Genomic DNA, 17,352 nt, shown 5'->3' with positions numbered 1-17,352 from the left:
AAAAAAAAAAAACAGCAGAAGGTCACCAACAGGTCTTCAATGTAGCGAGAAATTCCCGCACCCGGAGGCGTCCTTCAGCTGGCCCCTAAACAAATATATACTAGTTCAGTGATAATGAACGCCATACTTATTTCCAAATTGTACACAAGAAACTAAAATACATATAATACAAGACTAACAAAGGCCAGAGGCTCCTGACTTGGGACAGGCGCAAAAATGCGGCGGGGTTAAACATCTTTGCGGGAAAACAAAATCGACAAATCAAATTCTTCCAATTTAAAAGTGTACATGCAAAGGTATTGACAAAAATTATGAATCCGCCAAAATATTTCGTATACCTTATTCAATGAAAATCGCGAATTTTTACACCCGCGAAAATAACCCGTTATACCTAATAAGAGGTGGAAGCTATCACAAGGATATTCAAACTCATAAATCTAGTATAAACTAGCAACGGCATTGTCAAAATAACAAAAAAGAAAAAGAAAAAAAAAAGCGAAAAGTAAAACAACAGTCCAGAAAATACCACAAGCGACACTAAAGGTATGGGTGATCTCAATTCCTCTGGAAGGGTAAGCAGCTATTCACTTGTCTATGGTCATTTTTCAAAATTAACAGCCCTACAAAACGGATTTCCTGCAAACAAAATGTTGTACAATATATATTATTGTATAGCAATATAATATTTCCCACAGAAAGTAACCAAAAGTTAGCGTGCAATAAATTCCAATGTTGCACTAGTGCAATAAATCTTCAAAATTCATGACGTCATCAACGACAAAATCTTAGTTTACACCATTTTTTACTTTCAAATATTATATTGCTATACAATAAAAGGGTTATTGCATGAATATTGTGAAATATTGTCCCTCGTAGAACATATATTGCACTCGCAAGCTCGTGCAATATAAAATTCTACTCGGAACAATATTCCCCAATATTCATGCAATAACCCTATATTATTGGAATTGGAGATAAAGGATACTACAGATACAGTTAAGTCGGCTTCATATCTTGACTTACATCTAGAAATTGACAATGAGGGTCGGTTGAAGACAAAACTTTACGACAAAAGAGATGATTTCAGCTTTCCAATTGTGAACTTTCCATTTCTAAGTAGCAACATTCCAGCAGCACCTGCATACGGGGTATATATCTCCCAATTGATACGATATTCCCGTGCTTGCATTTCCTATCATGATTTTCTTGATAGAGGGTTACTGCTAACAAGGAAGCTATTAAACCAATAGTTCCAAATGGTGAAGTTGAAATCATCCCTTCGTAAATTTTACGGACGCCATCACGAGTTGGTTGACCGTTATGGAATAACCGTTTCACAAATGATATCGGATATGTTCCTTACGTCGTAACTACAATCCCCTTCCCTTTCATGAATTTGACCTACCGAATTAGACTATTTACCGGATTTGTAATCACATAAGCAACACGACGGGTGCCGCATGTGGAGCAGGATCTGCTTACCCTTCCGGAGCACCTGAGATCACCCCTAGTTTTTGGTGGGGTTCGTGTTGTTTATTCTTTAGTTTTCTATGTTGTGTCATGTGTACTATTGTTTTTCTGTTTGTCTTTTTCATTTTTAACCATGGCGTTGTCAGTTTGTTTTAGATTTACGAGTTTGACTGTCCCTTTGGTATCTTTCGTCCCTCTTTTATCATATAAACTTATTAACTGTACGCAATTTTTTGTAAGTGTGAATCAGATTTTGTTTAACGCCGTTGAAAAATTGGGTATATTAGAAAAAAATGCATTTTTTAATTTTGTTTCATTAAAAGACCAAATATTGTATGTATTATATATAAAACTCATCATAGCTACCAGGAATGAAATTACTCGCGTTTCGTCTTCAAAAGACTGCAGTGACGCTCGAATCGAAAAAAAGATACAAATAAAGAACGACGTTGAATGGCATTGAGGACCAACAATTACAAAAAGTTTTGCCAAATACAGCAATGATAAAATTGAGAATGGAAATGGGGAATGTGTCAAAGAGACAACAACCCGACCAAATAAAAAAAAAAAAAAAAAACAGCAGAAGGTCACCAACAGGTCTTCAATGTAGCGAGAAATTCCCGCACCCGGAGGCGTCCTTCAGCTGGCCCCTAAACAAATATATACTAGTTCAGTGATAATGAACGCCATACTTATTTCCAAATTGTACACAAGAAACTAAAATACATATAATACAAGACTAACAAAGGCCAGAGGCTCCTGACTTGGGACAGGCGCAAAAATGCGGCGGGGTTAAACATGTTTGTGAGATCTCAACCCTCCCCCTATACCTCTAACCGATGTAGAAAAGTAAACGCATAACAATACGCACATTAAAATTCAGTTCAAGAGAAGTCCGAGTCTGATGTCAGAAGATGTAACCAAAGAAAATAAACCAAATGACAATAATACATAAATAACAACAGACTACTAGCAGTTAACTGACATGCCAGCTCCAGACTTCAATTAAACTGACTGAAAGATTATGATTTCATCATATGAACATCAGGCACAATCCTTCCCGTTTGGGGTTTAGTATCAAACCATCATAACATATATGAGAAGAACATAACCCGTGTCATGCCAACAACTGTTTTTAGAATAAATGTGTTTAGTTCCGACGCAAAGACCTTATCAGTGACTCAATATTAACGCCAAAATATGCAATCTTTAATAACTTGACAACAGTATCGTAATTATATCCCTTCTTAATAAGTCTATTCAAAGGTTTTGTAAGACCTTTATAATAATAATAATCTATTTCTTATGTACAAAAGCCTCAGTATTTCAAAATTCAAAGTTTTGTAAATTGTTACAAGCGTGTACTTGTAATTTATGTTTGTTGAATTCATTAAATGTGTTTTTTGTTCTCAGGGGAAGGGCAGTATGACAACCTACTGGTTGGAAGGAATAAAGAAAGAAAATATATCTAGTCAAGACTCGTCTAAACAGTACTACTCTCATCTGAGAGAAAATAGGGATCAAGAAATAGAGGACACAGAAAGTTCAGAGGAAGAAACTCTACCCGATTTATGTGAGAAAATCAAACACTCTGACGTTTTCAAAGATGGACAGAATAAGCTTCCATCTGCAGATTTAATTCAACTTTCTATCAAAACTCCAAGTTTACAGTTGTTCGACAGTGACCAAGAAGATGCTGACCATTAATAGAATAATTCAAGTTATTTCATTTTTTACAAGACTTAGTGCAATTGTTAACGAACAATTTTCCCAGTTCATAAATGTGATATTTTGTTATTTTTTCATTATCTTTACATTTGAAAATTAGACATATTATTTTACTACTTGTCTTGACTCTGTTTATAAATGTCACTAGTTTTTGCATTAAAAGTATTCGATAATATTTTAAAAAATATATGCAAAGAACTACACTGTAAAAAATGCTAGAATAATTAAAATCTCACGGAAATAGAGCGATACAAAGAAACTGTATATTTGTGTTGGTATGGGCAAGACAAATCAGGTCACAAAACCAGCTGAAAATAATAAATAAACGAATGAAAAGGGAGGTATTCGTACACAAACCATCCGGGAAATCATTAAAACATTCGACCTTACGTCTCATTACTAATATACCTTTGGTTAATAAAATCAGAAATGAAAAGGACTACGTTTATCTGTCAAACCAAAGTTATACTGATTTTCTTTTCCTGTCCATCATTACCTATTTTTCAGTGGTAGCCTAAATTTTACGAACCATCCTAGTTTACTAATGATCAGAACCAGGAATGATCTATTGTATTATTTAATTTGCCAAAGTCAAGATTTAAAAACAAAATATTTGTAAAGGCACTAGGAAGGAAAAGGAAAACCCCATGACACCAAAATGTTAACATACCAAATTTGAAAATCATCGGGTTTGTAATTACATAAGCAACGGGTTCCGCATGGGAGCAGGATCTGCTTACCATTCATAAGATCACCAGATATCACCCTGGTTTTCGGTTGGAACAATGTTGCTCAAACTATTTTTTCTCTCTGAATGTTGTGTTTTGTAAACTGTTTTTTACGTTTTTGTCTTTTACTTTATTAGCCATGGCGTTGTCAGTTAATTATTGTCGACTTTATTTGCCATGGCGTTGACAGTTTATTGTTTATTTTATTTGCCATGGCTTTGTCAGTTCATTATCGATTTTATTTGCCATGGCGTTGTCAGTTTATTGGCGACTTTATTAGCCATGGCGTTGTTAGTTTATTGTCGACTTTATTGGCCATGGCAGTGTCAGTTTTTTGTCGACTTTATTAGCCATGACGTTGTCAGTAAATTGTTGTCGACGTTATAAGCCATGGCGTTGTCAGTTTATTGTCGACTTTATTTGCCATGGCGTTGTCAGTTTATTGTCGACTTTATTAGCCATAGTGTTGTCATTTTATTGTCGACTTTATTCGCCATGGCATTGTCAGTATATTGTTGTCGACGTTATTAGCCATAGCGTTGTCAGTTTATTGTCGACTTTATTTGCCATGGCGTTGTCAGGTTATTGTCGACTTTATTTACCATGGCTTTGTCATTTTATTGTTGTCGACGTTATTAGCCATGGCGTTGTCAGTTTATTGTCGACTTTATTTGCCATGGCGTTGTCAGGTTATTGTCGACTTTATTTGCCATGGCGTTGTCAGTTTATTGTCGACTTTATTCGCTATGGCGTTGTCAGTATATTGTTGTCGACGTTAAAAGCCATGGCGTTGTCAGTTTATTGGCGACTTTATTTGCCATGGCACGTCATTTTATTGTTGCCGACGTTATAAGCCATGGCGTTGTCAGTTTATTGTCTACTTTATTTATCATGGCGTTGTCAGTTTATTGTCGACTTTATTTGCCATGGCGTTGTCAGTTTATTGTCGACTTTATTTGCCATGGCGTTGTCAGTTTATTGTCGACTTTATAAGCCATGGTGTTGTCAGTTTATTGTCGACTTTATTCGCCATGGCGTTGTCAGTATATTGTTGTCGACGTTATTAGCCATGGCCTTGTCAGTTTATTGTCGACTTTATTTGCCATGGCGTTGTCAGATTATTGTCGACTTTATTTGCCATGGCGTTGTCATGTTATTGTCGACTTTATTTACCATGGCTTTGTCATTTTATTGTTTTCGACGTTATTAGCCATGGCGTTGTCAGTTTATTGTCGACTTTATTAGCCATGGCGTTTTCAGTTTATAGTCGACTTTATTTGCCATGGCGTTGTCAGGTTATTGTCGACTTTATTTGCCATGGCGTTGTCAGGTTATTGTCGACTTTATTTGCCATGGCGTTGTCAGTTTATTGTCGACTTTATTTGCCATGGCGTTGTCAGTTTATTGTCGAATTTATTTGCCATGGCGTTGTCAGTTTATTGTCGACTTTATTCGCCATGGCGTTGTCAGTATATTGTTGTCGACGTTATTAACCATGGCGTTGTCAGGTTATTGTCGACGTTATTAACCATGGCGTTGTCAGTTTATTGTCGACTTTATTTGCCATGGCTTTGTCATTTTATTGTTGTCGACGTTATTAGCCATGGCGTTGTCAGTTTATTGTCAACTTTATTAGCCATGGCGTTGTCAGTTTATAGTCGACTTTATTTGCCATGGCGTTGTCAGGTTATTGTGGACTTTATTTGCCATGGCGTTGTCAGGTTATTGTGGACTTTATTTGCCATGGCGTTGTCAGTTGATTGTTGTCGACGTTATTAATCCATGGCGTTGTCAGTTTATTGTCTACTTTATTTGTCATTGCGTTGTCAGTTTATTGTCTACTTTATTTGCCATTGCGTTGTCAGTTTATTGCCGACTTTATTTGCCATGGTGTTGTCAGTTTATTGTCTACTTTATTTGCCATTTCGTTGTCAGTTTATTGTCAACTTTATTAGCCATGGCGTTGTCAGTTTATTGTCGACTTTATTTGCCATTGCGTTGTCAGTTTATTGCCGACATTTTTGCCATGGTGTTGTTAGTTTATAGTCTACTTTATTTGCCATTGTGTTGTCAGTTTATTGTCGACTTTATTATCCATGGCGTTGTCAGTTTATTGTCGACTTTATTAGCCATGGCGTTGTCAGTTTATTGTCGACTTTATTTGCCATTGCGTTGTCAGTTTATTGCCGACTTTTTTTGCCATGACGTTGTCAGTTTATTGTCTACTTTATTTGCCATTGCGTTGTCAGTTTATTGTCGACTGTATTAGCTATGGCGTTGTCAGTGTATTGTCGACTTTATTAGCCATGGCGTTGTCAGTTTATTGTCGACTTTATTTGCCATTGCGTTGTCAGTTTATTGCCGACTTTATTTGCCATGGTGTTGTCAGTTTATTGTCTACTTTATTTGCCATTGCGTTGTCAGTTTATTGTCGACTTTATTAGAATTATTTTTCATTTATTGATATTATGCTTTGTATGCTGTTGGTTATCCGTCTATTTTCACAAAATGGTTTTAGATTGCCCTGTATGGAATCAGTTTTCTAATTCTTGCAACTGAACATGTCGACAACAACCTTAAGCTTGCAGTGTTCCGTTTGATTCGTATTAAAATCACGCTCACTTACAAAGGAGGTTAAATATTAATAGCACATGTTTGAAAATTAGAAATAGTATTGACTTTTTTAATTAGAAGAAATGTGTTTTTGATTACACATTTCATTTCTTAATATTTGCATTAAAATCAAGATTATTAAAACAACAAAATGTTTAAATCATAATGTTGTTATCATTGTTTCGTTTACTGTTAATTAGTGTTATCTTTTAGTTTCATCATCAAGACCATATCCTTACGATAAGACATTCACGATTATGTCTGAAATTCATTAATGTAATGTTATTACAATAATCCTATTGGTTATTTGCGTATACCCTTTACATTCGTCATACCGTTTTGATGAAACAACACGAATCGTGACTGTCGAAATAAATACATCTTTAAAATTTTCTGGAAGAATAACAAGAAACTTTAATGCAAATTTTTGGTTTCATTTTGAGTAACATTCAGTTGCACTTTTAATTTATTAACTTGTTCAATAGTTGAATATAACCTTGTTTTTGAGAAATTTTCAAATGGTTTTACAGTGTATATCATTACCATGAGTGACACTATTTTCGTATACATCTCGTTAATATTAACTGGATTAACAGTGACCGATGCTATCAAAATGGTTTGGATGGCTCCACATAAACTTAAACCAGATTCCAGTGTTTTAGTAAATGCCTCAACTTCTTTGCCAGCATTAGCCCTGGCTTTACAGAAAATATACAAACAACAAGTATTACCGAACAATTCTGTGAGGTAAATATATATATATTTCAAAGTCTTCGTTATGTCTACAGTTGTGATTTAGTTTCTTACTAAATGTATGATATGCCTACATCAATCTAAATAATTCATATTATCGGTGTTCTTCTGGAGTGTTATTTGTGTTTTCGTCACACATTGATGGTTAATGTGATTAAACATTATGTTTCAAAAATATAAATAAAAAAAGATATATTTTTCGGATAAAAAAAAGAATAACAAAGAAACACAATATTTAAAAAAAATAAAATTGTTTTATTAAAGTTGGAACACATTATTCGTCAAGAAATTAAAAAAAAATATGGCTTCCACAAAATTTGACACTCAGCGTTGTAGTTAAGGTTAAGATAAGTATAGAAGTGCAAATAATCACAATGTCATAAATAATAAACGGAAAATTTATGAAAACTACTGAACAGAGTATCCAAATCATATTTTTTTACGCAATTCTGGTTTATTAAATTTTAAACCTGGTGCCTATTATTGTTAGCTATTATTCGTGTGTTTCTTTGTCCAATATGTTCTCCTATTTATTTGTATTGTAGTCCTGTAAAGTTAAGTTGTCATTTTAATGTTATATTTTACATTGTCATTGAAGTGGGAGGTTTGGCATGCCACAGAACCAGGTTCAACCCACCATTTTCTTCTCTAAAAAATGTCCTGTACCAATATAGAAAAGAAGATGTGGTATGATTGCCAATGAGACAACTATCCACAAAAAGACCAAAATGACACAAACATTAACAACTATAGGTCACCGTACGGCATTCAACAATGAGCAAAGCCTGTGAAAAAAATGAACGAAAAACAAATATATAACACATAAACAAACGACAACCACTGAATTACAGGCTCCTGACTTGGGACATGCACATACATAAATAATGTGGCGGGGTTAAACATGGATCCCAACCCCCCTAACCTGGGGTAGTGGTATAACAGTACAACATAAGAACGAACTATAAAAATCAGTTGAAAAAGGCTTAACTCATCAGATAGACAAAAAATACAAGTGGATGTGTCCGGGTACTTATACATCCCGACACAAAAAGACACAATGAACAGATCTGAGAGTACTGGTCTCGCAGTTATCTGACAGCTGGTTCAAAGCCACTAACAACAAGGTCTTCGTACCTTCCGAGGATCTTTTTTAGAAAAAGGACGAGACTTTCTTTGACATACCCCTGGTGCATCAACTTTCTACTCAGACACTGATGACGTTTTACAAAGTCTGAGGAGGAGCTGCAAGCTCTTGAATATCGAATAAGTTATATATCACATATGCAGGTGAAGTTGGTATATTGCTACTAAGGTGGGGGAAATTTATAATTTCAAAATTAAAATCGTCTCGTTTGTCATAGATTCTGGTACTGAGATGACTGTGTAAGTCAAATTCGAGATATAAGTCTAAAAATGAGGCGGAGGAAGCCATGTCTGTTGTTTCTTTAATCTCTAGTTCTGGGGGATATATTAATGGAACCCAATCAGAAAAGTTCGGATTGTTTATGGAAAGAACATCATCAATATATCTGAAAGTGAAATTAAATAATCTGGCTTCTTTGATCCTCTTATTTTTGACAAGTGTCTGGAGGAACTCCGATTCATATGAAACTAAGAAAAGAAGAAAAAAAGACATTGAAAAGTGTATAAAAATAATGACTTACTTTATTTCAATGAGCGTAATCTATGTTATAACTAATGAATTGTTCAGTCATTGATTTCGTTTCCATAAACTACTTAAACTTTTACTTAATTCTGCCTTCAATAATAAGATTTGGCTCCAATTAGAAATTTGGCTACACTGTAGAAAACCTCTTTTATTTTACAGAATAACATACCCTAAATTTACGGGGATGTTGTCTATCGCACTCGGATGCGTAGATTCGATCTAGGTCAACTGATGATCAGTTCTTTGAATAAACTTAATCTAAAAGGTTACCAATTCAAAACTGTAATATTAAAATTGATTTTAAAAGAAAAAATATTGATTGTGTTAACGTTAAATTGAAATCATAGTAACTATCATTGTTATACTCTTTCGTACATTCATTGTACTACAATATGTTGATACCTAAATCATTAAATTGACCAAGGTCACATTTTTGTTCTACTGGTTATAATATCTTTACACTTAATTCATTGGAAGTTTGATATGAACTGTTTCATTTCATAATTTTTAATTTAAGAAGTTGCCATTGGTTTTAAAAAAAGCTTTAATTGACTGCAAGTACTCTCCAAATCTGTATATTCTGTCTTTTTCTTTTCAGTGATGTATAAATATCTTGCCACGTGCCTGTGGTTTTGTAATATGTTTTTTCTGCTTTGTATTGATATGATGTGTTTAGCCCTTTTCAACCGATTTTTATAGCCTGTTCTAATGGTTGGTGCCTTCAAACATGATTAACCTGGCCATATTTTTTATGCGCCTATGCTATCCCAGGTCTGGAGCATGTTAAAAAACATGTTACTGCTTACTTTTCGTTGATGCATTATTAATTAGGTTTAAAATCCAAAATCGAACGGGAAGATATTTTTTGCTGAGAGACATCAGTATAGAGGTAGAACGGATTTTTGAAATACAAACCACAACAAAAAGTACTTCAGCTTTATTTCTTTTCTATTGAAGACATTTACATACAATATTGCTCAATTACCTCTTTTTTTCTTAAGTGTGACCTATTTAGACTCTGGGTGTACCAGTAAACAGAGTATTGGGATACTAACTGACTACCTGACACACCACCATGCTGATGTTATAATAGGACCACCTTGTACTGAAGGTAATGTGTAGTGTATTTGTAATACATGATAACTTCAAATAAGAAAACAAGTTAAAACTAGAATATGTATGGACGGAAAACAATCGCTGTTTGTGATATATCATCTGTTCATGTACATTAGATAAAGAAATCGAGTCATAGTCATAGTTTAAAATTTGATTAAAAAAATTCACATGCAAAATGTAAACAATGTACTAAACGAATGACGGGCACATAGCAGAAGGTATACTGCTCCACTACTATTGTAGGTGGTCATTACTAGCATGTAGATAAGCACAATTACATTGTGATGAAATACTTATTAAACAATAGTCTTTCTCCTATATGGAGTTATTTTCTCTCAAAACGAAAGGTCATTCTCTCGAAGAATTAACCCATGATACCATGTTTCAATAAAATATGCTTCAAGGCATACAATTATAATAGTAACCTGTGAGAGGTTATTGTTTTCTTTCATAAAAATGCAAACTATAGTTTACTTTTCAATTATTATCGTTTGATGCTTTGATGTTTCCATTTGGAGAATTCATTTTTTAAAATTCAATCTTTGATAAGTTAAAAATACCGCCAATGAACCGCCTGTTATATTTTGAAACAAATAATGTGAACTCATAAAAAAGAAATATTACAACTTTGATTGTTAAAATAGGAAGCTAATTCTGCAATTGTTTGCAGAAAATAATATTTATTTGACGCTATACAAGTCAGATAATGCATAAATAAAGATTGGTCTTGTCGTAGAACACTCACCGGTGAGTCATGATTGCAAAAAGAATCAATCTGGTCGACCTTCAGTGTTCTACGACAATAATCCTCTTAAAATACGCTTTATCTATAACTGAAACGATTATTTTGAAAACACATAAAGAGATACCATGTGCGGTAAAGCTGATGGAGAGTAGAAACACTATGCATAATGCTGTTAAATAAAAGAATAGCATTATTTCACATAAGTACATTCTGCTACTCGTGTTGTTAAAACGATAGAAGGAAAACTCAGGTGTCCAGAAATTTAAACAGTACCTGCCTCTCTTCTCGGTTCCGTTGCGATGAACATGACAAGTAAATCCAATGTTTTTTCGTGTCGTATTTGAAGATTCCAATAACTTGGAAATCAAAACATAATTGTCGCTACTACTTACCTATGATATTTTAAGATACAGATAATTCGTTAGATAAAAAATGATTGCTCTTTCATAGATGATAAGACATATCAATGTTTCTAACCTGATCTAACAATGTACCATATATGTAAAGTCCTTATGCCAATGAGTTTGATCGTAAATTCCATATGCATTTGATTTCTTAAAAATGAAATACAGTGTTAAGACAATATGTGTTTCTCATTATTGTTTCAGCCATGGTACCGGTTGCAGAGCTAGCATCATACAAAAACATACCAGTGTTTAGTTGGTTAGCAAATGATGAAAATTTCGACAACAAAGACAAGGCGACGACATTAATTCGTGTTATTCATCCGCTGTCGCAGCTAGGTAAAAACAAAGGCAAAAGCTGTATTTTTGAATATGATGAACTAAAGTATTTTTGAAATTTTTAATTGTTGAATTTCTTATGTCGCAACTCAATTCAATATCTAAAGACAATTTTTTTTTTTATATAATTGCATTAATCGGTAGATTAAAAAAACCCACAAAAGATCAAAACACCATGATGACTGATATTTAAATAGCACAAAGCAATACCATAAAGTGTATTTTCTACATAAAATATAATATATAAAATGTGATTCACTTGTTTTATGATTTAAGGAGGAAACGTTGGATTATTTCTCAGTGAAATGAACTGGCATCGTTTAGTTATGATAGCAACTTCAGCATCAGAGAGTATTGCCTATGCAAATTCATTAGAATCTACAATCGATTCTTGGTCTATCCTTGGTTTCAATCTGGTGAATCGTTATGAAGTGGCTCCTATCGTTGATGTTAAAACCCTTGATGAAAAGTTCCAAGCAATTAAGTATGAAGCTAGAAGTACGTATGAACTACTTTATATATATCATGGGTTATATAATACATACATTCGCACAACGTACTACACTTTTGAAAGAAACAATAATGTATAAACGGACATACATATGTTTCAATATACATAAATTACTCTCATATTAAATTCAACGAATCAAACAGTACGCACTTTTTTATATTTCATTTCCAAAGCGTAAAATAAAGACACTTTTCAAAGTTTTTGTACCATATCAAATACGCGAAAGTGCAACAATATTTGAGTACATAAAGAACTTTATTTTATTTAAGTTATTATTTTGGTGATTTCGGATGATGAACTGCGGAAGTATATGATTCGTGCTGATAAATTGGGAATGTCTGATGGAGACTATCAGTTTATTTATGTCAAAATAACTATGCCATCGACCAATGACATACAACGCCTGGAAAGTACTGGACTATGGGAAAATGGTGATTTAGACGATGATGATGCAAGGAGAGGATTCGAAAATTTGTTATATGTGAGTATTACCTCTGTATTATATAATTTAATTTGTTTGTGTTTTTTTTGTCTAGGGCTCGTCCTTTGCCTCTTGCATCTGTTAAGATAGAGGAGTTATATAATAATCTGTAATCAGGAAACTACTTTCGATCTTTATTATAACCATAATATTTCAAATATTGAGCTTTGGTATGATAGGTAACCATCAAACAGAATTCAAATGACTCTGGTGGGTAAACGCTAGTATAGGTTACTGTAAGGACTTTTTTTTACATCATGTAAATTTATATTCAGGTAGAAAATTCAAAGAAACCTCAAGGTTTTTTTCGCCTGCGTAAAATGCGTACCTATGATGTCATTGAACTGGTTTGTAATTTAAATCTTTATTGTTACTATCATATTTTACAAAGAACCTAACCATCTACCTCGCACCATCTCTTTAAAACATTTCGATTCAGATGTTCACAAAATGTAGGTAAAAGAATATTACTAGTGATCATCATGGCCATTAGGCATCTTTTGTTCATTCCCACACCGTACATATTTTATTTGTTTATATAAGACATAGAGTGCCAAGTAATTTTGAAGTGTCCAAGTAATTGTAAATGAAAAATAAAGAAAATTTGCAATTGTTTAAAGTTTCTCCTTCTATATTTTTATGTGCATTATATTTCAGGATAATTTTTCTCTTTTTTAACATTCATTATTTGTAGGTAATATTAGGTGATATCAGGGATGTTGGACAATCGTGGATGGTTGAAGCCAAGTCTGCAGCTAGGTCATTATTTGGTAATGACATAAGTATGCCTGATCCTGCTGAGGTGTGTAAGATAAGTATTCGTAATTACAATCCCCTTCCCTTTCATGAATTTCACCTACCGAATTATACTATTTACCGGATTTGTAATCACATAAGCAACACGATGGGTGCCGCATGTGGAGCAGGATCTGCTTACCCTTCTGGAGCACCTGAGATCAACCCTAGTTTTTGGTGGGGTTCGTGTTGTTTATTCTTTAGTTTTCTATATTGTGCCATGTGTACTATTGTTTTTCTTTTTTTCTTTTTTCATTTTTAGCCATGGCGTTGTCAGTTTGTTTTAGATTTATGAGTTTGACTGTCCCTTTGGTATCTTTCGTCCCTCTCTTACAAGTAAATTTATAATTCAGAGAAAAAAGCCCGACCAAAGTGCAGAAAACAGCTGAAGGACACCAATGGGCCTTTAACACAGTGAGAACATCCAGCACCTGGAGGCGCTCTTTAGCTGGCCACTAAACAAACATTTGAAGCCACTAATAGTTCAGTGAAAATTAACGTCATACTAAACTCTAAAGCATATAAATGAACTAAAATAAAATAAAAAAAACATTCAAGATTAAAAAAAAGCCTGAGGCTTCTGACTTTGGAAAGTCGCAATAAATAAGTTGATTATAATGCGCGACATTTTTTAAAGTAATATCATATGGTTACTTAGTACTTGTTTGTTCGCAAAACTATATCTTTTATATTTTGAATAAAGATTCAACTTTGAAAGCATTGTAAAACTAATATTTTTTTTAAACCCATAAAATTTGTTCTTGTACCAAATCAAGCTCTCTGAATCGTGTGTTGTTGTTTGTCGATATTTATGTTCGGCTGGTAAGTATGTTCGTTCAACTATATATAAACTAAATAGACGGACATTTACTTTACGGAAGAACGGAATTATCGGACCTTATGGCATCTGTTATTTTATTCCGATGAGACGTAGCAGGTGGTTAATGTATTGTAGAGATTGGTTTTACTCCTATTATCAACTTCATATATCAATAGTAAGAAGTAAAATAAATCTAGCTTAATTTGTTTTATCTACAGAACTATAGTATTTATATTTCAGCCTGATCCGTATTCCATTTTCTTGCATGACTGCGTAATGTTGTATGGTTTAACTCTAAACTCAACTGGTGGCAATGTAACTGCTGTTAATGGAACCATCATCAGGAACGCTGCTATCTCAGTCTCATTTCATGGTATACTATCATGTCTGGTTTTGATTTAGGAATAAACTTTTATGCATTTATTATATGCTTAAACTACTAGCCAATGCTTATCAAACGTACCAGGATTTAAATTTAATACGCCAGACGCGCGTTTCTTCTTCATACTCATCAGTGACGCTAAGATAAAAATAGTAGTAAAGACAGACAAGTACAAAGTTAAAAAGCACTGAGGACCCAAAATTCCAAAAAAAGTCATCATAACCATAATATATGAAAGTCAGTTTCCAAAATGTCTATTATCGTCCCCAAAAAGAGTTTTTGTTCGATTTTTATTTTATGAAAGATGATATATGAGGCAATAAAACACAACATATAGTTATTTGATTTAAGATAAATTAAATGATGATTTACACCTTACAAGCTTAAGAATCAATGTTTTTATTTCGTATGTTACACAGATGATATCGGATATGTTTCTTATGGAGTAACTACAATACTATTCCATTTTTCACGAATGTGACAAACCAAATAAGACTATATACCGGATTTGTAATAACATAAGCAACACGACGGGTGCCACATGTGGATCAGGATCTGCTTACCCTACAGGAGCACCTGAGATCACCCTCATGTTTTGGCGGGGTTCGTGTTGCTTAGTCTTTAGTTTTCTATGTTGTGTCTTCTGTACTATTATTTGTCTATTTGTCATTTTATTTTAATCCATGGCGTTGTCAGTTTATTTTCAATATATGAGTATGACTGTCCCTCTGGTATTTTTCGTCCCTCATTCCTTCACCAAAAATTCATATGCATTATGTGTTTGAACCGCAAATCACTGGTATTTAAATTATACTGTGTTTAATGAGGGCTCAAATAAAAGTTCAAGGTTCAAGGGGCAACTTACTTGATATATAGTTAAATTTCATGCTTTGTTCTAACGTTTTTACCAGAAAAGCAGTCTGTTGGTTTACCTTATACATCATTTTGACACTCGTTAGATTCTTTTGTGGCGTTGTTATATTCAACATTAATATCATAAAACACAATATGTTACGATTTTAGACTTGCATTGTAACTTTTTTTTTCCATTTCTATTTAGGTTTGTCTGGGCAGGTATTGATTAGTAAATTTGCAGACAGATTGCCCTATACGACCATTTACGATCTGAACAGAACTGGAATGTTTTCACTAGTTGCTTACCAATACTATACAAAGAATAATGATTCTACAAAACCGGTATGCTTTGTACATTGCATGTACGATTAGAAAACAATATTCTGTACATTCATCTTCAACTCAATTATATAAGTCCTGCTTAAATATCACTGCCAAAATCAAAATGTATTTTTAAAACTACAAGAAACATTTGTATAGAAAACAATAATTGAATAAACTAATCGTATGAAATACCAATTAACTTTCATACTTAATATTCTAAGATGACTCATTTATTAAAAGAAAAACCGAAATTTGTAACATAAAGTGCCAAATATGATATGATCTATATTTTCGGATATAGAAAATCTTTTTTATACTCTTTCAGTTTCGAATTTCACTTTTGATTTTGCCATTTGATCAGGGAATTTCCTTTTTAATTGTTCTTATTCACTAGAAATAGCACCAGAACTTTCTTCTTTATCGTCTCATTTTAGATACTAGACTCCTTGCAATTTCAACTATTTATACTATTTGATATACTTAAAGTTGATGTACAGTGACTTATTTGGAGACTGCTTAAAGAATGTAGATATACATAATCACCTAATTTTCCCGCTTTATACTAGTAATTGAAAATAAGGGCTTTAGTGTTTTTAAAAGTGCAGTAAATAATAACATGGAGAATTTCCAATATTTTAGATAAAAACAGAGAGACATGTAAGTAAAATCTACTATATAATGTATCTTAGATTTCTATGGAAAACAATTCATTCGTTTACTCATTCCAAAATATGGAAATGGTACAGTTTCTTGTATCTTTCAGTAATTTTATATGAAAGTCAAATACCAATGGACCGCATACATCGATAAAATTAATATCAAAGATTGCTATATGATATGGTATCGATTGATACAAATAATGATTAAGATTACAGAATATAATTTGTTTGTTTTGATAAAGAATAGTTTAGAGCAAGCACTATTAAAACACCCAATCTCGTCTCGAGTGCGATTTCCTAGTGCGATTTTCTTTTTTTCTTTTTGAATACCCATTGGTGTCTTTGGGCGGATTGTTTCGTCTGTAACACTTTCCCTATTTCCATTCTAAATTTCATTGTATACAGAATGGAAGACAACAGTACTGAACCCTTCTTTAGAGCCATAGGAGAGAAACAGTAATAGAAATAACATTATCTAGCAAGCCAATTCAACAGCATATAGTTTTCTAATTCTTTGTTGGTTTTATTTCTTTTTTAGGTGGCAGACGCTGATGACATACGTTGGGGAAACGGTTTGACCAGTAGTACTGTTATACCTTCAGACACACCTGTTTGTGGATTTTATAATGAATTTTGTCCTTTAAAGAGTAGGTGAATTTATCATACATTCTTGTGCAACATTGGTAAAGCTAAAAGATAAATAACAAGTGGTTACCATCATGTTTGAATGTTCAGAATGTGTTGTTTCGAAATGAATACATGGTTGCGGACAACATTGATTTAACCATTTCTGATGTTCTTCAATTTATATTAAACTATCTCTCGAAATGTAACACAGCGGTAATAACCATACAGTCAGTAACGAACCTGCTATTGCAGCTGACAGGGGAAAGCATAACAAAACGAAAACGACCATAGTAAACAAGGCATTTACACATTACGAATTCTACTTTTGCCTTT

General features: G+C 33.3%; 2 protein-coding genes across 2 annotated transcripts in view; both read left to right on the top strand.

Moving 5' to 3' along the window:
* The window catches only part of LOC134685346 (atrial natriuretic peptide receptor 1-like), a 61,614-nt gene extending 58,264 nt beyond the window's left edge, over positions 1 to 3,350 (top strand). The window contains exon 24 of the mRNA XM_063545036.1: positions 2,884 to 3,350. Within this exon, the coding sequence (XP_063401106.1) occupies positions 2,884 to 3,177 (294 nt within the window). The 3' untranslated portion in view covers positions 3,178 to 3,350. The remainder of the gene's footprint in view (positions 1 to 2,883) is intronic.
* Positions 3,351 to 7,152: 3,802 nt separating this feature from the next.
* On the top strand, positions 7,153 to 17,047 carry LOC134684407 (receptor-type guanylate cyclase gcy-13-like). Its single transcript, XM_063543691.1, has 10 exons — positions 7,153 to 7,286; positions 9,963 to 10,072; positions 11,431 to 11,565; positions 11,842 to 12,063; positions 12,346 to 12,557; positions 13,252 to 13,359; positions 14,413 to 14,545; positions 15,615 to 15,751; positions 16,373 to 16,390; positions 16,931 to 17,047. The coding sequence occupies exons 1-10, from the start codon at positions 7,153 to 7,155 to the stop codon at positions 17,045 to 17,047; spliced, it is 1,326 nt and encodes a 441-aa protein (XP_063399761.1).
* The last annotated feature ends 305 nt before the right edge of the window (positions 17,048 to 17,352 follow it).

This window comes from Mytilus trossulus, chromosome 9 (assembly GCF_036588685.1).
Source record: "Mytilus trossulus isolate FHL-02 chromosome 9, PNRI_Mtr1.1.1.hap1, whole genome shotgun sequence".
NCBI classification, from domain to species: domain Eukaryota; kingdom Metazoa; phylum Mollusca; class Bivalvia; order Mytilida; family Mytilidae; genus Mytilus; species Mytilus trossulus.
The sequence above is the reverse complement of the archived record's forward strand: the minus strand, read 5'-3'. Positions and strand labels throughout refer to the sequence as shown.

Excerpts from the sequence above, each read along its gene's own strand:
- LOC134684407 (XM_063543691.1), top strand. The coding sequence starts at position 7,153 with ATGGTTTGGATGGCTCCACATAAACTTAAACCAGATTCCAGTGTTTTA. Across the intron at positions 7,287-9,962 it reads TTACCGAACAATTCTGTGAG|TGTGACCTATTTAGACTCTG; the intron begins GTAAATATATAT and ends TTTTTTCTTAAG. Across the intron at positions 10,073-11,430 it reads AGGACCACCTTGTACTGAAG|CCATGGTACCGGTTGCAGAG; the intron begins GTAATGTGTAGT and ends TTATTGTTTCAG.